This window comes from Asterias amurensis, chromosome 1, assembly GCF_032118995.1.
Source record: "Asterias amurensis chromosome 1, ASM3211899v1".
Lineage (NCBI taxonomy): Eukaryota > Metazoa > Echinodermata > Asteroidea > Forcipulatida > Asteriidae > Asterias > Asterias amurensis.
The window spans coordinates 19,182,668-19,206,712 of record NC_092648.1 but is presented as its reverse complement, the minus strand read 5'-3'; the positions used below and the strand labels follow the sequence as shown (position 1 = coordinate 19,206,712).

Here is a 24,045-nt window from a genome sequence, read left to right as displayed (position 1 = left end):
GATAGCGCATAGGTAAAACATGGCTGTTTGCCATTTTTAATTTCAATATCAATGACACTAAGTGGGATTTGAAAGTCTGCATCTTGGAAGTAAAATTTGGTGTGAAAACCTCTTTAGAGTAGTGTTATCCTGAAGATGGTCATAGCATACTAATCGAAACCTTGAGTTGTCATTCAGTTGTCAACAACCAGTTCTATAGAACCAACACTACTCAAATAAGATTTGCACGTGGTGCTACAGCAAACCTCACCTAACAATACTTTTGCAAACAATTATCCCATGGGTTGCAGTATAGTGAGGGCAGAAATACCAGAAAGGAACATTGTATCGCACAGGCCCATTCAGATGAAAATACACACAAATTTACCTGTACTAAGTAAGTGACCATTGAGCATGGACCTTCTCTTTGATTGCCGACTGGCTCGATGACCCAGCCGCTGGGTAGGACCTGACTCCTGATGATAGACTCCGATGGTGGACATTCACTGATACTGGCAGAGGTGAAGGCAACAACGTGGGTAGATGACTGGGGGATACAAAAAGAGGTAAAGATTAATCAAATTTGTCTGGACATGACCAGGATCTAATATGCTAAGCTTGAATTAATCTCGCTTAGCATTAATATGTTACAAACCAAAATGTTCTGACTTTTCTTGGTTTCTTAACACTGTTTATTATGTTTAGCGTTCTATCACATCCCAAGGGGCGTATGGCACTATTTTTCAACAGGATGAGCAGAGATATGTTTTGAATAATGAGACCCATTTATGGAGCCCCTTCTTATGTTTTACAAGGTGTGGCAGTGCATTCAGCAGTCAATGTCGGAAACACCAAGGCAAACCCCTTCTCTTAGTGATAAGTGTAACCAGGTTCTTTTGTGTGCATTACACACCACACATGAGCAATAGCGTTATATCTCATCCGAAGTTTGAAGCAATAATGGTCAAGTGTCTTGCTTAAAGGCAGTGGACCCTATTGGTAATTACTCAAAATAACTATTAGCTTAAAACCTTTCTTGGTGACGATGAACGGGGAGAGGTTGATGGTATAAAACATTGTGAGAAATGGCTCCCTCTGAAGTGCCATAGTTATCAAGAAAGAAGTAATTTTCCATGAATTTGATTTTGAGACCTCAGATTTTGAACTTGAGGTCTCGAAATCAACCATCTAAACGCACAAGTGTGACAAGGGTGTTTTTTCTTTTATTATTATCTCACAAGTTCGATGACCGATTGAGCTCAATTTTTCACAGGTTTGTTATTTTATGCATGTTGAGATACACCAACTGTGAAGGCTAGGCTTTGTTAATTACCAATAGTGTCCACTGCCTTTAAGGAAACAAGTGTCAGGCCAGGACCTGAACCCACGCTCTGCTGATCAGAAATACCAAAGCTTGCTTGAAACCAGTGTGCTTGACCGCTCGGTCATGATACTGTATATTTTCTTCAGCAAACCTGATACGCTTGATGAAATTAGGCCTCTGGTGAAGTGAGGCTCAGTATTTCAAATGAATTCAAATTATGAAAATAAAATGACTGTAAGCAAATACCTCAATCTTGCTTGCTTGCAGCAAACAGAAGTCTCTGGATTCCTTTCGTAGTAACTGTGGAACCTCATGGACTGCATGAACTGTACAAAATGATACAAATATGAAAACTATTAATGATTGAACATCTTACTGTCTGACCATTCAATTTCATTCAATGCGGTTTTAAATGACATGAATGATGGATAATCTATAAACCTTTTTGAGGTATGGCGGACGTGATACGCGCGCATCAAACGCAACGACTGATGCCACGCTCACCATGTTGGTGGTCATTAGGTTAACGTGCAAACGCTGCGTCGCCTAAAATGCGCACTTCACTGAATAACATACGCTCTATTTCTATGGTCAATACGCACAAATTTACCATAACTTTACAGTGTTGTAGCATTGTGTCCGCCATATCTCAAAAAGACTTATACCAGCTTGCAATATGGTAACCTGTGTTGAGTGCTTCTAAAAAGTAGAGTCAACCCTCCTACTGTCTGACCATTCAATTGCATCCATTGCGGTTTGAATAATGATAAACTATACCAGCCTGCAATATGATGGCATGTGTTGAGTGCTTCTGCTTCTACACAGTCCACAGTCTACCCTCCTACTGTCTGACCATTCAATTGCATCCATTGCGGTTTGAATAATGATAAACTATACCAGCCTGCAACATGATGGCATGTGTTGAGTGCTTCTGCTTCTACACAGTCCACAGTCAACCCTCCTACTGTCTGACCAATCAATTGCATCCATTGCGGTTTGAATAATGATAAACTATACTAGCCTGCAATATGATGGCATGTGTTGAGTGCTTCTGCTTCTACACAGTCCACAGTCAACCCTCCTACTGTCTGACCATTCAATTGCATCCATTGCGGTTTGAATAATGATAAACTATACCAGCCTGCAACATGATGGCATGTGTTGAGTGCTTCTGCTTCTACACAGTCCACAGTCAACCCTCCTACTGTCCGACCATTCAATTGCATCCATTGCGGTTTGAATAATGATAAACTAACTATACCAGCCTGCAACATGATGGCATGTGTTGAGTGCTTCTGCTTCTACACACTCCACAGTCAACCCTCCTACTGTCTGACCATTTAATTGCATCCATTGCGGTTTGAATAATGATAAACTATACCAGCCTGCAATATGATGGCATGTGTTGAGTGCTTCTGCTTCTACACAGTCCACAGTCAACCCTCCTACTGTCTGACCATTCAATTGCATCCATTGCGGTTTGAATAATGATAAACTATACCAGCCTGCAATATGATGGCATGTGTTGAGTGCTTCTGCTTCTACACAGTCCACAGTCAACCCTCCTACTGTCGGACCATTCAATATTATTCACTCTTTGACAATTACCAATAGTGCTTAGTGTCTTTAATTGGATCTTCCTTTATATAATACAGGCCTGACACTTCATGGACGCATCAAAGGTGATTGCCTCCATGCCTCTTTTTCATTGCCTTGGTGCCCTTGAAAAGCTCCAGTAGAAATTTACAATTTTCTAATAGGGTGTCCTTTGCCAACTTGGTGGTGCCCTCGCCCTTTCAAAGCATACAGGCATGAATTTAGCTTATATAAAGAAGCATTTAATGCCAAAAATGTTTGACCCAACATTTCAACAATCATGAGGGTTGTTTAATTCATTACTCACCAACTTGCACATTGTTATCCAGCTCCTTGATGATGTCCATTTTCTGAAAATATATAAAATAAATGATTAATAACGGTGTCTCATAAGATTAGGGTAAGTCATCATCTCTATCAAGTTAGGGTCAAAAGTAAGACCAAAACACAAGAGGTAAGCGCACCAGTTTTTACAAACATTTGCTGAAATATTGTTAAAATTACAAGGGGGTAAACCTTGCATTTTTGTTGAAAATGTGCTGAAATTGAAACAAAAACAAGGGGCAATTTTTGCTTGAAAAAGTGATATTAGCAACTTTTGTACAAGGCTATATATACATGTAGCCTTGTGTAATTAGCAATTTTTGGCTTAAAAAATAGCCTTGTGTACTAAGCAATTTTTGCTTGAAAAAGTGTACGAGGCTATAGCCTTGTGTACAAAGCAATTTTTGCTTGAAAAAGGTGTACAAGGCCTGGTGACAAACTTGAATGAGCTACACTACGTCATCCTGCCATTTACATGAACCAATTACAGCACACAACAGCTTAGAAAGTAATGAATTATGCAATAACGACCATGCAGCGGGCGCGTGTGTGTACGTGTTATGTGTGTGCGGTGGATGGCGTGACCTCCTGCAGTGCAATGCCAACACACGCAGCATGGCAACTATGGTCATTAGGTTGCAGTCACTCAACTTCGCCTTCCGACCGATTTATGAATATTGCATAGGAACATACAGTAAAAGTATGTAAATTGTATTGAAATTTTGTATGAATATTCAATAGGGTTCACATCAATCAACTGTGCAGTTACTAGTGATGAACAGGGTTAATGAATGGCAATAGGCCGCCCACTAACTGTGGTGGAGTTTTAGCCAACCTGAAACATGTATGAAGTGAATGTCGTAATTACAGCTTTTGAAGCGCTGATGTGCAAAAGCCGTCGTTTTGAACTCGACTGGTACATGTGTAAAATAATTCTATAAACAACCTCAGTTGGTTTGTACAGCAAGTACACAGAATGAAGATTTATATGAATCAGTTACTTTGCTTGAAAACATGTACAAGGCTATAGCCTTGTGTAATTCGCAATTTTTGCTTGAAAACATGTACAAGGCTATATATAGCCTTGTGTAATTAGCAATTTTTGCTTGAAAACATGTACAAGGCTATAGCCTTGTGTAATTAGCAATTTTTGCTTGGAAAAGTGTACAAGGCTATAGCCTTTTGTACTAGCATTTTTTGCTTGGAAAAGTGTACAAGGCTATAGCCTTGTGTAATTAGCAATTTTTGCTTGAAAAAGTTTACAAGGCCTTGTGTAATTAGGAATTTTTGCTTGAAAAAGTGTACAAGGCTATAGCCTTGTGTAATTAGCAATTTTTGCTTGAAAAAGTGTACAAGGCTATAGCCTTGTGTAATTAGCAATTTTTGCTTGAAAAAGTGTACAAGGCTATAGCCTTGTGAAATAAGCGTTTTCTGCTTGAAAAAGTGTACAAGGCCTTGTGTAATAAGCAATTTTTGCTTGAAAAAGTGTACAAGGCTATAGCCTTGTGTAATTAGCATTGTTTTGCTTCAAAAAATGTACAAGGCTTTTGCCTTGTGTAATTAGCGTTGTTTTGCTTGAAAAAGTGTACAAGGCTTAAGCCTTGTGTAATTAGCAATTTTTGCTTGAAAAAGTGTACAAGGCTATAGCCTTGTGTAATTAGCGTTTTTTGCTTGAAAAAGTGTACAAGGCTATAGCCGTGTGTAATTAGCAATTTTTGCTTGAAAAAGTTTACAAGGCTATAGCCTTGTGTAATTAGCAATTTTTGCTTGAAAAAGTTTACAAGGCTGAAGCCTTGTGTAATTAGCAATTTTTGCTTGAAAAAGTGTACAAGGCCTTGTGTAATTAGCGTTTTTTGCTTGAAAAAGTGTACAAGGCCTTGTGTAATAGGCAATTTTTGCTTGAAAAAGTGTACAAGGCTATAGCCTTGTGTAATTAGCAATTTTTGCTTGAAAAAGTTTACAAGGCTGTAGCCTTGTGTAATTAGCAATTTTTGCTTGAAAAAGATTGTACAAGGCCTTGTGTAATTAGCAATTTTTGCCCAAAAATGGGTACAAGACTATAGCCTTGTGTAATTAGCAATTTTTGCTTGAAAAAGTGTACAAGGCTATAGCCTTGTGTAATTAGCAATTTTTGCTTGAAAAAGTGTACAAGGCTATAGCCTTGTGTAATTAGCAATTTTTGCTTGAAAAAGTGTACAAGGCCTTGTGTAATTAGCGTTTTTTGCTTGAAAAAGTGTACAAGGCCTTGTGTAATTAGCGTTTTTTGCTTGAAAAAGTGTACAAGGCCTTGTGTAATAGGCAATTTTTGCTTGAAAAAGTGTACAAGGCTATAGCCTTGTGTAATTAGCAATTTTTGCTTGAAAAAGTTTACAAGGCTGTAGCCTTGTGTAATTAGCAATTTTTGCTTGAAAAAGATTGTACAAGGCCTTGTGTAATTAGCAATTTTTGCCCAAAAATGGGTACAAGACTATAGCCTTGTGTAATTAGCAATTTTTGCTTGAAAAAGTGTACAAGGCTATAGCCTTGTGTAATTAGCAATTTTTGCTTGAAAAAGTGTACAAGGCTATAGCCTTGTGTAATTAGCAATTTTTGCTTGAAAAAGTGTACAAGGCTATAGCCTTGTGAAATAAGCGTTTTCTGCTTGAAAAAGTGTACAAGGCCTTGTGTAATAAGCAATTTTTGCTTGAAAAAGTGTACAAGGCTATAGCCTTGTGTAATTAGCATTGTTTTGCTTCAAAAAATGTACAAGGCTTTTGCCTTGTGTAATTAGCGTTGTTTTGCTTGAAAAAGTGTACAAGGCTTAAGCCTTGTGTAATTAGCAATTTTTGCTTGAAAAAGTGTACAAGGCTATAGCCTTGTGTAATTAGCGTTTTTTGCTTGAAAAAGTGTACAAGGCTATAGCCGTGTGTAATTAGCAATTTTTGCTTGAAAAAGTTTACAAGGCTATAGCCTTGTGTAATTAGCAATTTTTGCTTGAAAAAGTTTACAAGGCTGAAGCCTTGTGTAATTAGCGTTGTTTTGCTTGAAAAAGTGTACAAGGCTTAAGCCTTGTGTAATTAGCAATTTTTGCTTGAAAAAGTGTACAAGGCCTTGTGTAATTAGCGTTTTTTGCTTGAAAAAGTGTACAAGGCCTTGTGTAATAGGCAATTTTTGCTTGAAAAAGTGTACAAGGCTATAGCCTTGTGTAATTAGCAATTTTTGCTTGAAAAAGTTTACAAGGCTGTAGCCTTGTGTAATTAGCAATTTTTGCTTGAAAAAGATTGTACAAGGCCTTGTGTAATTAGCAATTTTTGCCCAAAAATGGGTACAAGACTATAGCCTTGTGTAATTAGCAATTTTTGCTTGAAAAAGTGTACAAGGCTATAGCCTTGTGTAATTAGCAATTTTTGCTTGAAAAAGTGTACAAGGCTGTAGCCTTGTGTAATTAGCAATTTTTGCTTGAAAAAGTGTACAAGGCCTTGTGTAATTAGCGTTTTTTGCTTGAAAAAGTGTACAAGGCTATAGCCTTGTGTAATAGGCAATTTTTGCTTGAAAAAGTGTACAAGGCTATAGCCTTGTGTAATTAGCAATTTTTGCTTGAAAAAGTGTACAAGGCTGTAGCCTTGTGTAATTAGCAATTTTTGCTTGAAAAAGTGTACAAGGCTATAGCCTTGTGTAATTAGCAATTTTTGCTTGAAAAAGTTTGCAAGGCTATAGCCTTGTGTAATTAGCAATTTTTGCTTGAAAAAGATTGTACAAGGCCTTGTGTAATTAGCAATTTTTGCCTAAAAATGGGTACAAGACTATAGCCTTGTGTAATTAGCAATTTTTGCTTGAAAAAGTGTACAAGGCTATAGCCTTGTGTAATTAGTGTTTTTTTGCTTGAAAAAGTGTACAAGGCCTTGTGTAATTAGCAATTTTTGCTTGAAAAAGTTTACAAGGCTGTAGCCTTGTGTAATTAGCAATTTTTGCTTGAAAAAGATTGTACAAGGCCTTGTGTAATTAGCAATTTTTGCCCAAAAATGGGTACAAGACTATAGCCTTGTGTAATTACCAATTTTTGCTTGAAAAAGTGTACAAGGCTATAGCCTTGTGTAATTAGCAATTTTTGCTTGAAAAAGTGTACAAGGCTATAGCCTTGTGTAATTAGCAATTTTTGCTTGAAAAAGTGTACAAGGCTATAGCCTTGTGAAATAAGCGTTTTCTGCTTGAAAAAGTGTACAAGGCCTTGTGTAATAAGCAATTTTTGCTTGATAAAGTGTACAAGGCTATAGCCTTGTGTAATTAGCATTGTTTTGCTTCAAAAAATGTACAAGGCTTTTGCCTTGTGTAATTAGCGTTGTTTTGCTTGAAAAAGTGTACAAGGCTTAAGCCTTGTGTAATTAGCAATTTTTGCTTGAAAAAGTGTACAAGGCTATAGCCTTGTGTAATTAGCGTTTTTTGCTTGAAAAAGTGTACAAGGCTATAGCCTTGTGTAATAGGCAATTTTTGCTTGAAAAAGTGTACAAGGCTATAGCCTTGTGTAATTAGCAATTTTTGCTTGAAAAAGTGTACAAGGCTGTAGCCTTGTGTAATTAGCAATTTTTGCTTGAAAAAGTGTACAAGGCTATAGCCTTGTGTAATTAGCAATTTTTGCTTGAAAAAGTTTGCAAGGCTATAGCCTTGTGTAATTAGCAATTTTTGCTTGAAAAAGATTGTACAAGGCCTTGTGTAATTAGCAATTTTTGCCTAAAAATGGGTACAAGACTATAGCCTTGTGTAATTAGCAATTTTTGCTTGAAAAAGTGTACAAGGCTATAGCCTTGTGTAATTAGTGTTTTTTTTGCTTGAAAAAGTGTACAAGGCTATAGCCTTGTGTAATTAGCAATTTTTGCTTGAAAAAGTGTACAAGGCTATAGCCTTATGTAATTAGCAATTTTTGCTTGAAAAAGTGTACAAGGCCTTGTGAAATAAGCGTTTTCTGCTTGAAAAAGTGTACAAGGCCTTGTGTAATAAGCAATTTTTGCTTGAAAAAGTGTACAAGGCTATAGCCTTGTGTAATTAGCAATTTTTGCTTGAAAAAGTTTACAAGGCTGTAGCCTTGTGTAATTAGCAATTTTTGCTTGAAAAAGTGTACAAGGCTATAGCCTTGTGTAATTAGCAATTTTTGCTTGAAAAAGTTTACAAGGCTGTAGCCTTGTGTAATTAGCAATTTTTGCTTGAAAAAGATTGTACAAGGCCTTGTGTAATTAGCAATTTCTGCCTAAAAATGGGTACAAGACTATAGCCTTGTGTAATTAGCAATTTTTGCTTGAAAAAGTGTACAAGGCTATAGCCTTGTGTAATTAGTGTTTTTTTTGCTTGAAAAAGTGTACAAGGCTATAGCCTTGTGTAATTAGCAATTTTTGCTTGAAAAAGTGTACAAGGCTATAGCCTTGTGTAATTAGCAATTTTTGCTTGAAAAAGTGTACAAGGCTATAGCCTTGTGTAATTAGCAATTTTTGCTTGAAAAAGTGTACAAGGCCTTGTAAAATAAGCGTTTTCTGCTTGAAAAAGTGTACAAGGCCTTGTGTAATAAGCAATTTTTGCTTGAAAAAGTGTACAAGGCTATAGCCTTGTGAAACAAGCGTTTTCTGCTTGAAAAAGTGTACAAGGCTATAGCCTTGTGTAATTAGCGTTGTTTTGCTTCAAAAAATGTACAAGGCTTTTGCCTTGTGTAATTAGCGTTGTTTTGCTTGAAAAAGTGTACAAGGCTATAGCCTTGTGTAATTAGCGTTTTTTGCTTGAAAAAGTGTACAAGGCTAAAGCCTTGTGTAATTAGCGTTGTTTTGCTTGAAAAAGTGTACAAGGCTATAGCCTTGTGAAATAAGCGTTTTCTGCTTGAAAAGTGTACAAGGCTATAGCCTTGTGTAATTAGCGTTGTTTTGCTTGAAAAAGTGTACAAGGCTATAGCCTTGTGTAATTAGCGTTTTTTGCTTGAAAAAGTGTACAAGGCTATAAGCCTTGTGTAATTAGCAATTTTTGCTTTAAAAAGTGTACAAGGCTATAGCCTTGTGTAATTAGCAATTTTTGCTTGAAAAAGTGTACAAGGCTATAGCCTTGTGTAATTAGCAATTTTTTGCTTGAAAAAGTTTACAAGGCTGTAGCCTTGTGTAATTAGCAATTTTTGCTTGAAAAAGTGTACAAGGCTATAGCCTTGTGTAATTAGCAATTTTTGCTTCAAAAAGTTTGCAAGGCTATAGCCTTGTGTAATTAGCAATTTTTGCTTGAAAAAGTTTACAAGGCTGTAGCCTTGTGTAATTAGCAATTTTTGCTTGAAAAAGTTTACAAGGCTGTAGCCTTGTGTAATTAGCAATTTTTGCTTGAAAAAGTGTACAAGGCTATAGCCTTGTGTAATTAGCAATTTTTGCTTGAAAAAGTTTACAAGGCTGTAGCCTTGTGTAATTAGCAATTTTTGCTTGAAAAAGTGTACAAGGCTATAGCCTTGTGTAATTAGCAATTTTTGCTTCAAAAAGTTTGCAAGGCTATAGCCTTGTGTAATTAGCAATTTTTGCTTGAAAAAGTTTACAAGGCTGTAGCCTTGTGTAATTAGCAATTTTTGCTTGAAAAAGTTTACAAGGCTGTAGCCTTGTGTAATTAGCAATTTTTGCTTGAAAAAGTGTACAAGGCTATAGCCTTGTGTAATTAGCAATTTTTGCTTGAAAAAGTTTGCAAGGCTATAGCCTTGTGTAATTAGCAATTTTTGCTTGAAAAAGATTGTACAAGGCCTTGTGTAATTAGCAATTTTTGCCTAAAAATGGGTACAAGACTATAGCCTTGTGTAATTAGCAATTTTTGCTTGAAAAGGTGTACAAGGCTATAGCCTTGTGTAATTAGTGTTTTTTTGCTTGAAAAAGTGTACAAGGCTATAGCCTTGTGTAATTAGCAATTTTTGCTTGAAAAAGTGTACAAGGCTATAGCCTTGTGTAATTAGCAATTTTTGCTTGAAAAAGTTTACAAGGCCTTGTGTAATTAGCAATTTTTGCTTGAAAAAGTGTACAAGGCCTTGTGTAATTAGCAATTTTTGCTTGAAAAAATGTACAAGGCTATAGCCTTGTGAAATAAGCGTTTTCTGCTTGAAAAAGTTTACAAGGCCTTGTGTAATTAGCAATTTTTGCTTGAAAAAGTGTACAAGGCTATAGCCTTGTGTAATTAGCAATTTTTGCTTAATAAATGTACAAGGCTAAGCCTTGTGTAATTAGCGTTTTTTGCTTGAAAAAGTGTACAAGGCTATAGCCTTGTGTAATTAGCAATTTTTGCTTGAAAAAGTTTACAAGGCTGTAGCCTTGTGTAATTAGCAATTTTTGCTTGAAAAAGTGTACAAGGCTATAGCCTTGTGTAATTAGCGTCTTTTGCTTGAAAAAGAGTGTACAAGGCCTTGTGTAATTAGCAATTTTTGCCTAAAAATGGGTACAAGACTATAGCCTTGTGTAATTAGCAATTTTTGCTTGAAAAAGTGTACAAGGCATTAGCCTTGTGTAATTAGTGTTTTTTTTTTTTGCTTGAAAAGGTGTACAAGGCTATAAGCCTTGTGTAATTAGCAATTTTTGCTTGAAAAAGTGTACAAGGCTATAGCCTTGTGAAATAAGCGTTTTCTGCTTGAAAAAGTGTACAAGGCTATATATATAGCCTTGGGTAATTAGTGTTTTTTTGCTTGAAAAAGTGTACAAGGCTAAAGCCTTGTGTAATTAGCAATTTTTGCTTGAAAAAGTTTACAAGGCTGTAGCCTTGTGTAATTAGAAATTTTTGCTTGAAAAAGTGTACAAGGCTATAGCCTTGTGAAATAAGCGTTTTCTGCTTGAAAAAGTGTACAAGGCTATATATATAGCCTTGTGTAATTAGTGTTTTTTTGCTTGAAAAAGTGTACAAGGCTAAAGCCTTGTGTAATAGCCTTGTGTAATTAGCGTTGTTTTGCTTCAAAAAATGTACAATGTGTTTGCCTTGTGTAATTAGCAATTTTTGCTTGAAAAAGTTTACAAGGCTGTAGCCTTGTGTAATTAGCAATTTTTGCTTGAAAAAGTTTACAAGTGTAATGAGCAATTTTTGCTTGAAAAAGAGTGTACAAGGCCTTGTGTAATTAGCAATTTTTGCCTAAAAATGGGTACAAGACTATAGCCTTGTGTAATAGGCAATTTTTGCTTGAAAAAGTGTACAAGGCTATAGCCTTGTGTAATTAGCAATTTTTGCTTGAAAAAAGTGTACAAGGCTATAGCCTTGTGTAATTAGCGTTTTTTGCTTGAAAAAGTGTACAAGGCTACATCCTTGTGAAATAAGCGTTTTCTGCTTGAAAAAGTGTACAAGGCTATAGCCTTGTGTAATTAGCGTTGTTTTGATTCAAAAAATGTACAAGGCTATATATAGCCTTGTGTAATTAGCAATTTTTGCTTGAAAAAGTGTACAAAGCTTTAGCCTTGTGTAGTTAGCAATTTTTGCTTGAAAAAGTGTACAAGGCCTTGTGTAATTAGAGTTTTTTGCTTGAAAAAGTGTACAAGGCTACATCCTTGTGAAATAAGCGTTTTCTGCTTGAAAAAGTGTACAAGGCTATAGCCTTGTGTAATTAGCGTTGTTTTGCTTCAAAAAATGTACAAGGCTATATATAGCCTTGTGTAATTAGCAATTTTTGCTTGAAAAAGTGTACAAAGCTTTAGCCTTGTGTAGTTAGCAATTTTTGCTTGAAAAAGTGTACAAGGCCTTGTGTAATTAGAGTTTTTTGCTTGAAAAAGTGTACAAGGCTATAGCCTTGTGTAATTAGCGTTTTTTGCTTGAAAAAATGTACAAGGCTATAGCCTTGTGAAATAAGCGTTTTCTGCTTGAAAAAGTGTACAAGGCCTTGTGTAATTAGAGTTTTTTGCTTGAAAAAGTGTACAAGGCTATAGCCTTGTGTAATTAGCGTTTTTTGCTTGAAAAAATGTACAAGGCTATAGCCTTGTGTAATTAGCGTTTTTTTTGCTGGAAAAAGTGTACAAGGCTATAGCCTTGTGTAATTAGTGTTTTTTTGCTTGAAAAAGTGTACAAGGCTATAGCCTTGTGTAATTAGCGTTTTTTGCTTGAAAAAGTGTACAAGGCTTTAGCCTTGTGTAATTAGCAATTTTTGCTTGAAAAAATGTACACTTGAAATGTAACCTTGTGTATTTAGCGTTTTTTTGCTTGAAAAAGTGTACAAGGCTTTAGCCTTGTGTAATTAGCGTTTTTGGCTTGAAAAAGTGTATAAGGCTATAGCCTTGTGTAATTAGCAATTTTTGCTTGAAAAAGTGTATAAGGCCCTATGCACTGAGCAATTTTTGCTTTAAAAAGTGTACAAGGCTATTTGATAAAGTCACAAGGGGTAAGCCTTGCATTTGAGTTGAAAATGGGCTGAGTTTTGATAAAATCACAAGGGTAATTTTTGCTTTTTTGCTAAAAATGGGAAGAAATATATGATAAAATCACAAACGGTAAGCCTTGCATTTTTGTTGAAAATGGGCTGAAATTGGACTAAATCACAAGGCTTATTTGCTGATAAAAAAAATGGGCTGACATATATCACAAGGGGTAAGCCTTTCATTTTTGATGAAAATGGAAAATGTGCTGAAAGCCATGCATTTTTTGTATGGACAAATATGTATTGATTCATACCTTTAACATGTTGTCATAAATAAACCGTGTTCTTGGATTTTTGACAGCTTTGTAGACTTCTTCCGGTGACGCTCGAATTAATCCCTTACCTAGAAAACTACCACAAAAAAAATACAACATAATTACATATTGCTATGAAAAGGAATCAGTCTCTCTCTCTCTCAAAAAAAGCTCCACATGTACCTTGCAGGAAAATACTGATTGTTAAAGCACCCTGAACGCCACTGAAGTATCACCCGACTCAAATGAGTCTGTAAACAAAAAAATGGTAGGTGAACAGTAAAAGTTGGTTTAGTAGGTTTAGTAGGGTCAGAGTATGTCTAATGAAACCAACAGTTACAACTAACAGACTATACTGACCAAAAACAGAAGCCTTCCTAACCTCACGTCGATAACAACCGTAGGAGGCCAAGATTGTTTCCAAAGGCATTCACAACCAGCGAAGAGAATGTGTTGTCCCTAAGAGCAGGACCCTTAACAGGTTCTTTTCAGAACAACTGCAGTATGTCGACAGTCCCACACTGAAGTGTAGGGCAGAGGGCAACAGCAGTTAGTGCTATGAATGTATGGAAAGCACCAAATGCGACAACCAGCGTATGTGTCGTCCCTAAGAGCAGGCCCCCTCAGCAGCCTCTTTTCAAACCAACTGCAGTATGTTGGCAGTCACAGATGGAAGTGTAGGGCAGAGGACAACGGCAGCTAGTGCTATGAATGTATGGAAAGCGCCAAATGCGACAACCAGCGTATGTGTCGTCCCTAAGAGCAGGCCCCCTCAGCAGCCTCTTTTCAAACCAACTGCAGTATGTCGGCAGTCACAGATGGAAGTGTGGGGCAGAGTAAGGTGACAACGGCAGCTAATGTTATGAATGTATGGACAGTGCATTTCACAGGTTATACCGGCCAATAAAACGGAAGCCCCCCAACCGCACGTCGATAATAACCAAAGGAGGCCCAGATTGTTTCCAGAAGCATTCACAACCAGCGAAGATGATGTGTCATCCTTAAGAAACGGTAGCGCATTCCAAAGCCTAGGGGCTGCCACAGAAAAAGCCCTTTCACCAAATGTAGTCAACATTTTACCAAAAGGATTTATAATCCAAGAAAAGTACCATTATTCCTTGACCTAAGTTGATGGATGGAAACAAGATCCTGTAAGTACTTTGGAGAAAGACCATTAAAAGCTTTGAATGTCAAAAACATGTTTTTAAATCTAATCCTGTACAAACAGGCAGCCAATTTAGTTGACAATTTATAGGTGTAATGTGTTCAAACTGGTATATGTTACTAACAATTCTGGCTGCAGCGTTTTGAACCCTTTGCAGTTTAGCTATCTGTGATATTGGCAATCCATACAAAAGGCTATTACAACAATCAAGACGACTGGTCACAAATGCATGGCCTAGTTTTAAAAGAGAGTCTTGCGTTAAGAATATACTAATGCATTTGATGTTGTGAAGATTACAGGTATACACATCCAAGTCTGGGAACTTAAATTTATAGGCCACTGCACATTTTACTAGTCCGGTGGTCTTCTTTACAAAAAAAGCTGCAACACAAGGCCTGATCTGATTAAATATTAGCGGTTTCTTATAAAGTGCCCATATATGTCACTCAGTGACACTCAAGGTGCTTCAACATTCAGTATTTTCCTTTAAGGTATCTTAAGGTATAGTGATTTCTCCCTGAAATATTTGAGTCAAATTTGAGTGAAAGCACACAAATTTGTGCAATAACAATAAGGGTGCTTTTACATTCATTAGTTTTTTGCAACTTCAATGACTGTTTGAGCCCAAACTTTCAATGATTTGTTATTTTTATGCATCATAACACCAAGTGAGAATACTAGTCTTTGACAATTACGTTTGAGAATGGCCGATGGGCCGACCCCTTTATACTTATAGAGCATAGCAGGCCTGGAGTTACACAGAAGCAGCAGAGCAGTGGCATCTGTTGCCTTGTTCTTGCCTTAGGGGTGTGCCCCTTCAAAAGTTATCCAAGACTTTAAGACTTTCCAGCGGATGTGCCCTTCGGAGAAAGCTGCTTCTCACAATGTTTTATACTAGCAACAGCTCTCAATTGCTTGTTACAAGTAAATGTTCATGCTAACAGCTATCTTTAGTTATTACCAATTGTGTACAGCGCCTTTAAAGGCAGTGGACACTATTGGTAATTACTCAAAATAATTATTAACATAAAACCTTTCTTGGTGACGAGTAATGGGGAGAGATTGATGGTATAAAACATTGTGAGAAACGGCTCCCTCTGACATGCCATAGTTTACGAGAAAGAAGTAATTTTCCATAAATTTGATTTTGAGACCTCAAGTTTAGCACTTGAGGTCTCGAAATCAACCATCTGAATGCACACAACTTTGTGTTGCAAGGGTTATTTTTCTTTCATTATTATTTTACAACTTCGATGACCGATTGAGCTCAAATTTTCACAGGTTTGTTATTTTATGCATATGTTGAGATACACCAACTGTGAAGGCTAGTCTTTGGCAATAACCAATAGTGTCCACTGCCTTTAACAGTCTGGACATGTTCTATACATGTAACCCATTTTCTTCTTAAACATAAGGTAGAGTAAGATTATGACAATTCTCTCCAAAAACACATTTCAAACTATTTTGAATAATGAGACACACTTACCAATGGTACTTTCGCTGTACTGGACTTTTTTGCAGAATCACTACATCTTTGGCTAACGAGTGAAAACTACAGTAAGAAAAACGCATCAAAAACACAATTACTTTGGATAGTGGTATAAGTGTCTATGTCACAACTTCATCTATAAAAACCCATCGCAACTATTGCTGATACGGGGCCAGTTTCACAAAGATCCAAGATTGATCGTAACTGCAAATCAATCGCAGTTGATTAGCAAAATGTGATGGCACAATACAAGTCACTGTGGTGATACTTTGTCTTGCAGTGAATTTGATTGCTTTGTGAAATCGGCCCAAGGTTGTAGCTTAATAAGTTCTCATTGTGGCATGTCATGGCCTAGCGGTTAAGAGCACTGAATTCAAGCTCTGGGGCGGATTGCAACAAAACGGTCTTAGTCAGCAGTCTAAGACCAGTCAGTTATAGCCGGCTATCTGCCTTAGACAGTCTTAGCTTAGTCAGTCATTAAGCCTGTTGCAACAAGCCGGTCTTAGATCAGTCGGTGAAAAGTAATGAAATACGAACAAATGTCCCATAACACTTAGCAATCTGCAGGCACTGGTGGTACGGCATTGTTCTTATTGCTTTGGTTTAAATCATCAAATATCAAAACTGTGAGTTGTATCATGTTTACTTTTGGGAACATACATTTCAATACAATCACCTTGATCATCATCATAATGCCTCCCATGGGTGTAATCTATTTCTAAAATACAATTTCATCCTAGAGCTCTTTGTATCAAATCATCTACAACTAACAAATGCAGCGCCATCTTAAAAAACCAAAACAAAGACCGATTATAGCCAGCTCAGAGCAGGCTTAAGATTTAAGACTGGCTATAATTATAGACCGCGCTATTGCAATCGGTCTATAGTTAAAGACTGTCTTAGCGTGTCTCAAGTTAGCCGGCTATAGCGCATAGACTGGTTTAAGACCGCTTGGTGCAATCCGCCCCTGGTGTTTGATCAGCAGAGTGTGGGTTCAAGTCCCGTTTGTGACAGTTATGTCCTTAAGCAAGACACTTAACCCAGCGCTGCTTAACCATCGAGGTTGTCCAGTAGCTAGAGGCAGTTCGAATCCTATGTTGTAGCAGTGGGTACCGCAACAATATATGTTAAATTTGCATCCGGGATAAAGAATATTAATTTTGGTTTTACCCTTACACTGATGCGTGTTAGCACTGTGGGCCTCAGTACTTTGACAAAAATCACAGGCATACTACATATTTCAACTCACAACCATCCTCCTGTCTGAGCCTGCTGCTGTGCGATGTTGGTGTTGATATCGATCACAGCAACTTGTCTTGATTGTGACAGTAGCTCAGCGACACACTGGTCTGCTAGTGTATACAACTCGGACACACCACCTAAATATCACACAGTTAAGGAAGCATTGCTAAGTATGATGACCAAATAAATCTAATTATAGTTTATGGGATTTGAGGCAGTGCATGGTTAGGTATACAATTGGTTTGTGGTATCACCATGTATGTATCTACTTGCCAGGTAGATTATGTTCTTTTGAAAACTTTGTTTTATATTCTACAACCACAAGTAGATTTTCAGAATTAAAGAGACTTTGCAATTATACTGCCTTGGCGGAAGGTAGAAAATCAGCAGGGACTACTACTTTATAGTGGAACTAATAATCTTTCAGACAGGAATTCGAAACCAGGGACAACCAATAGGCCTGTACACTCTAAAGAAGAATTTTTGCACAAATCAAAAGGTTAAAATCTATGTTGTTTTGAATAAGGGAATAAAAGGGTAGCGGTGAGTTCTTACACGGCCATTTAAAACCTTGCAGGGTCAGTGCCCTGCAATAAAAGCCATCGTCTTCGGCTCGGGCTTTTATCACACGGCAATTCGACCCTGCCAGCTTTAAATGGCTGTGTAAGAATGAGTCACCACTCTTTTATTCCCATTCATGAATGCCCTTTTGTTAAAAAGCGTTAAAAAAATACAATTACAGACACTTAACAGTTAAACATTTGAGGTTTGCAATATTTTTTTTTCAACAACTTTGTACAGAGTATCTTGCGCGCCGACACACGGAAGCCAGCCGATCATAAACACTGGTCATTATCAACAGTTTAAATAGAATAGCTTTTCATAGAATAGCGTAAATCAAGGGTTAGCCAGCTTGTGCATCCACCATGAATTTGGATTTTGATGTCATTCATTTTTATACAAAATAACACCTGAAAGTTAGCGTGTCTTTTTGTGGGCTAACAGTTAACAGCTATGAAATGGAACTTTGCGCTGAAAAAAAGGATGGTAGTCAGGCAGCTCTATTAGTAGCGAACAGGGCCCAATTTCATCAAGCCTGTAAGCACAAATTTGCTAAGCATGAAATTTCTTCCTTGACAAAAACAAGATTTCCAACCATATTGTTTGATTGTGTTGCAAATTGCTCGTACTGGCATTCACTTGTTGTTTGCTTATACCTGAAAATCACATGGAAATTTGGTTGGTAATCTTGTTTTTATCAAGGAAGAAACTTCATGCTTAGACAATTTTTGTGCTAACAGACTTTATGAAATTGGGCCCAGATCCTCATCTGCTAACTGTTCACTATTGTGGCAGCAGTTAAGATGATGAGAGAGACTGTGGATGACCAACAAAAGGAGTAGGCTCACCTTTCAGTGATGTGGCTTCCCTCTCACTGAGCATGAAATCAATCATACTCGTCACAACCCCAGGGTCAGAGGTCATGGCCGGAGGGGCTTTCCCATCCCTCTCTAGGCTCCCTTTATTGCTCATCCAATCAGAATAGCCCGTGTCCTCACTGCTGGAGGACTCTGTCCCCCCAGCGTTAGCCCCGCCACCACTACCACCAGCTGCAAAAACTCTCATTCGACTCCGCCTACTTCGAGAGGGCATGGCTTTCTTCCACTTATTACCGGGGGGTAATGCCGTCTTTTTTGTTGACTTCTTTGTTTTTGAGGACAATTTTCCAGGTGAGACTTTCCCCTCTTGGGGACACCCTGCATCATTGCTGTTTCCCTGTTTATGTAAAGCATAACACGGTTCTCCGAGATGCGTTTCCTGCATAGAGTTTGCATCGTCTTCCTCCTCCGTAAGATCAGGCAAGAAATCACAGACATGCTGTAGGCTTGTGTAGCTGAATGGGCGGAGCTTCAACTGGGCGTGGTTAAGGTAGTCCTGGAGAGCTCCGAGCCTCTCGGCTAATTGTTTTTCACGGTCCATTGTGGAATTTGTGGAGTCCGGCGATGGACACGTGATGTAATGGATTACGCTCTTACCGGATACTACAAATTTAATTATCAAATTGAGAGAGATTATTATAATAGCAATAATAATAATAATGATAATAGTGGCTTCTTATATAGCTTTCATACCCTTTACTCAGTGACGCTCCTAGACTGTAACACGCAATGTCTCCTGCAAGGTATGTGGGACTACGTTTCAATTATGAGACCTACATGTAATCCTTTTATAGCACCACGTAATGGTTTACATGGTGCTGTGGCGCAATAAGCTGCCAATCAGATGATTAGAATGTATTAAACACAGACCTTGTCGTCCCTGGCTAGACGACAATTTCAGGTTAATTGGCTTCTGACGGGCACAACAGAACAACAATTTTGACAAACAAAGGGAGACCGCTAATAAAGGGCTACAATCCCTACACTATCGTGTTGGGGCACAGCTGCCCCCGTCCCAAGTTCAAAGTTGACTCTCATTTCGAAATCTGTACTCCAGCTGAAGTTAAAACCATTGGAGAGGAAATGTTTATTGTCAGGTGGCCCAAGCATTTTGGATGGGATGGTAGATAGCTCAGTAGGTACATGTACAGTACATGCAGAGTGCTATCACATTAATCCAGAGGTCCCATGTTCAATTCTGTTTAAATAAATTCTTGTTTGCTCAACAAGTCAATTTTCCTTGTGGTTTACTTCTTGAATCACAAAGCGTATTTCAAAGCTAATTTTAACCCCTTTTTGATGTCATTTTAATAATTATCCGGACGGAAGTTGAATAAAATAGAATGCATGTTGGCAAACCAATTTACCAAAATAAAAATGGGCTTTTGAAAATTTCAACACTGTTGGTCTGTTTTGGCTCTTTACTCCATACTGATATTTTTGACATACGACAAAATCCTGGTTCATACTTCCTGCTAACGCGATACGAACAGAGCTGTTTTCACAGCAAATGTATCGCAGGAGTTGAGCACATTTCAACTGATGCACTCACCGTCTACAACTGGCTGTATAAGGAAGTAGCACCACGACGTCTGCTTCGTCCTGTGCTGTTCAGTGTTTCTACTAAACATCCAGCAAGAGCTGTCCCTTTCAATCTTCCATATTCTGTAAAATAAAAAAAATATTATAATTGGTTTTTACCCATGTACACCAATGTGTGTAGCACTGTATACTCAGTACTTTCCCGAGTCCTGTGAAAAAAAATCCCAGGCATTTTACTCGGGTGGGATTCGAACCCACGACCTTTGCAATTCTAGAGCAGTGTCATACCAATTAGACCACCGAGACCGCCCGGTAGCTAGAAGAAGTTCGAATCCTATGTTTTAGCAGCGGGTACTGCAAATGATTAAATAGATGTTAAATTTGCATATTTAACATCTATTATATTATTATTGGAATAACAAATGCAATTTGAGATGAGATATTATGTTGATTAATACAAACAAATTCAGATATTTAAATAATTTTCTTGGCAGGCTGCAGAAGCAATTAGTAAGGAGATTCTTTTGCATTTTAAAAAATACAAAAGGCCAATAAAACAACTCCGCTACATAATTCATCAACTTAGGAGCTAGCTGCCAATTTAAAGCAACTTTTCCAGCCACATGAATGTGAAGCCATGACACATGCCATAACTTGAATAAGATTGAAGATTCGTGCATAAATAGTAGTGGAAGAAACAAACTCGTTGATTTGATTCAGAACATGCTTTGCAATGAAAAACCAACTAATTGTCATTAAAGGCAGTGGACACTATTGGTAATTACTCAAATAATTATCAGCATAAAACCTTAATTGGTAACAAGTAATGGGGAGCTGTTGGTAATATAAAGCATTGTGAGCAACGGCTCCCTGTGAAGTAACCAAATTGTCAAGAAAGAAGCAACTTTCCACGAATTTGATTTAGAGACCTCAGATTTAAAACGTGCTGTCTGGAAATCAAGCATCTGAGAGCACAAAACTACGCGTGACAAGGGTGCTTTTTCTTTTATTATTATCTCGCTACTTCGACGACCCATTGAACTTAAATTTTTGAAAGGTTTGTTATTTTATGCATATGTTGAGATACACCAAGTGAGAAGACTGGTCTTTGACAATTCAATTACCAATAGTCTCCAATGTTGTTAAGAGAGGTTTGCGGCTACACCATCTGAACGTTTCTTTTGAAAAGACTAGGTGGTTATTAAAAAAGAACAGGTAACCATCCGTTCTTTTTATAACCAACACTACCCAAAAGAGATTTTCACATTGTGTTACCACAAACCTCACCTAATTATACTTCCACCATGCAAAGTTTCATACCTTACTGATTTGTCATGGTTCAGATAATACCTTCAGACAAAGCACATCGTCAAAACAAATATTGAATGCCACCACTCAAGTGGTTTATTTAAAATAAAGTTTGACATTGGCTTATGTAATAATAATAACTACATACTTAACACCATCAATCTATACGGCACTCAGTCCTTGAGCTTTGCTCTTAAAGGGCACATCAATGTTCCTTCTTCAATGGGCAACCTTTATGTGAATTTGTGTGCAAATGGCACCACAGCAAAAGCACGGTGCACCATGGTGATTGTTGTGGGTAGTTCAGCCTAAAAAAAATCTCTTTGTTGGACTGATTCAGTATTAACTCTCTGAGTGAGATGTTTTTGAAAAACCCCCAATTATTTTAGAAGGTCCAGTCTCATAGAGAAATCTGTCCCAGAGATTCTGTCTCCAATATGAGCAAATTAAAGGACCACGTTGCCTTTGATCGGGCGAGTTGGTCTTTCAAAAGCGTTTGTAACCGTTTGTTATAAAATTGATATGGTTAGAAATATGTTGTAAAAGTAGAATACAATGAGCTACAAAAATATGCCTCAAAATTGCGTAGTTTTCGTTTTACCTCGTCGACTAACACGGTCGGCCATTTATGAGAGTCAAAAAGTTGACTCCCATAAATGGCCGACCGTGTTAATTCACAACGTAAAATGAAAACCGTGCAATTTTGAGTGATACTTGTGTGGATCATTATATTCTACTTTTAAAACATCTTTCCAACCATATACATTTCATGACAAACGGTTTCAAACGTTTTTTTTTAGACCAACTCGTCCGATCCGAGGCAACGTGTTCCTTTAATAATTAGAAGAAGTTTGAACAGTAAGCGTTTGGGGGACAAAATCTCCTGTCAAACCACCTTACCTCTGAATAACAGTATCTTTTCTGTCATCATTTATGCTTGGTGCGTTGATAAAAAATGCAAAAAGTGGAACATCCGTGAAGCAAAACGCCAGTGCACGACTCAGGATGCCAGTTTGTGGTGGCCGCGGTTGACTTGATGAAGTGATGCGTATGACATCCTTGAAGGCGGGCAAATCTTCGTCACTGTCGTTGAGCATCTTCGGTGTTGAAGACTGTGAAATGCTCGTCACGTTGGCATTCCACTCCTGATGTTTAGTCACGTTCTGCATCGTTGCCAGAATGTCCTGTGATAAAATATTCATGGTGGATCAAACTTAAGTAAGAAGATTTTGATAATTTTTAAAAACTCCTTATAATGTGGAGTGTGGTGGTTGAACAGTTCACTGCATTGTTCCCACATATATGAGTGTCTCAGGGCAAGGGCATTTTAAACAAAGACTCTTACATAAAGTTGTCTTAGTGTTTTTTTTTTCTTCAAATAAGAACACTTTCACGTGTAAATGCACATCTAAGTTTGTTCTCACTTTGATTTTGGGCTTGTAAACAATAATTCTGGCCCAGTATTAAAATATCTTGAGCTACAAACACTCTGGTGTTTCAGATCACTACCCCCCCCCCCCCCCATTCCAAAAATAGAATTCAAAAAAAGTAAAAAGTTGAGCCCTGTTATATTATTACAAACTTTCAGCTGAACAAAACCCTGGCTCTACCAGTACAGATCCAACAATCACAACATAATTACCAAACTGTCAATGTGAATTAAATCATGTTTTTCAAACAACACAATGTATGTAGAATGTTTTCTTATTGGGTACATTCACAGTAAATACTCACTACTAACAGATGGTATTTGTTAGACCTTGAATAGAATTTACTTTATTAATAGAAACCTGTCTGTTGAAATTCAAGGTTGTTCAAGTTCATTTAGGTACAGTGAACGTAAACAAGCTTTTGATAAAACAGATGCTATTCAATTCAGCGACAAGCTGGCGTTTGTATTTTTTAAACTTAGGGCCATTGACTCCTCAGCCAAATACTTCCCCTGCAAATTTATGAGAAGGAAGTGATGTCAACCAGCATTTTAGCATGGCAAGTTTTTTAGACTGAACAAATTTTATGGAAATTTTAAGAAGCAAGATGATTTTTTAGTATTGAACTTTTGCAAACTTTGAGAGGCAAGTGTTAGTGATATTGAACATTTGCAAACTTTGAGAGGGAAGTGTTAGTGATGTTAAACTTTTGCAAACTTTGAGAGGGAAGTGTTAGTGATATTGACCTTTAGCAAACTTTGAGAGGCAAGTGATGGTTTTTTTTAACAGTATTGAACATATTCTGTGCAAACTTTGTGAGGCAAGTGATGATTTTTGAGTAGTAACTTAACATATTTTGTGCATACTTTGAGAAGCAAATGATGATCTTTTAGTTATTTCGAACAAACTTTGTGCAAGTTTTAAAAGGCAAGTGATGATTTTTTGGTAGTAACTGAACATATTTTGTGCATACGTTAAGAACCAATGATGTTTTTTCAGTATTCAAACTGTACATACTTTGTGCAAATTTTGAGAGGCAAGTGATGATTTTTGGGTAATAAATGGGCATCTTTTGTGATAACGTTGAGAAGCATTGATGATTTTTGAGAAGTAACTAAACATATTTTGTGAACACTATGCTAAGCAAGATGTTGATATTAAAGTAGTAACTTAACATATTTTATGCTTACTATGCAAAACAAATTATGATGATTTATAAGTAGCGACTGATACATTTGTGTAGGTTCTTTTAGGGGGGGGGGGGGGTGGCATACGACACTAGTAGGTTAACTGTTCACTGAAGTGAAATTTATTAGTACAGGGTTTAGTTTTGTTGATCAAAATGCAAATATTTAGCTGTTTCTCAGTCCACCTCATCACGATCATAAATCAAAGTTGGCAGATTGTAAAAAACCGAAAGATGACCAAAATGACCCTAAACAAACATCTTTGATAACTGTGGCCTTGTACGGTATCTCATTCACTAACAGGATCAAGGCAACCATGATGCACATGTTATTGTGAGTCATTTGATGGACTGTAAATAATCCAGGTAGTACACTATGCACTAACTACTATTCCTAAAATAGGTCAAG

The 24,045-nt window shown here is 37.3% G+C and overlaps 1 protein-coding gene across 1 annotated transcript in view; it reads right to left on the bottom strand.

Moving 5' to 3' along the window:
* The window catches only part of LOC139946897 (uncharacterized), a 47,739-nt gene that overhangs the window by 4,356 nt on the left and 19,338 nt on the right, over window positions 1-24,045 (bottom strand). Inside the window, exons 5-13 of the mRNA XM_071945048.1 lie at window positions 21,921-22,204; window positions 19,723-19,835; window positions 18,141-18,773; window positions 16,739-16,868; window positions 15,487-15,552; window positions 12,836-12,932; window positions 3,207-3,249; window positions 1,550-1,629; window positions 368-526 (exon numbers count right to left, since the gene is read on the bottom strand). Coding sequence (XP_071801149.1) covers window positions 368-526; window positions 1,550-1,629; window positions 3,207-3,249; window positions 12,836-12,932; window positions 15,487-15,552; window positions 16,739-16,868; window positions 18,141-18,773; window positions 19,723-19,835; window positions 21,921-22,204 — 1,605 coding nt within the window. The remainder of the gene's footprint in view (window positions 1-367; window positions 527-1,549; window positions 1,630-3,206; window positions 3,250-12,835; window positions 12,933-15,486; window positions 15,553-16,738; window positions 16,869-18,140; window positions 18,774-19,722; window positions 19,836-21,920; window positions 22,205-24,045) is intronic.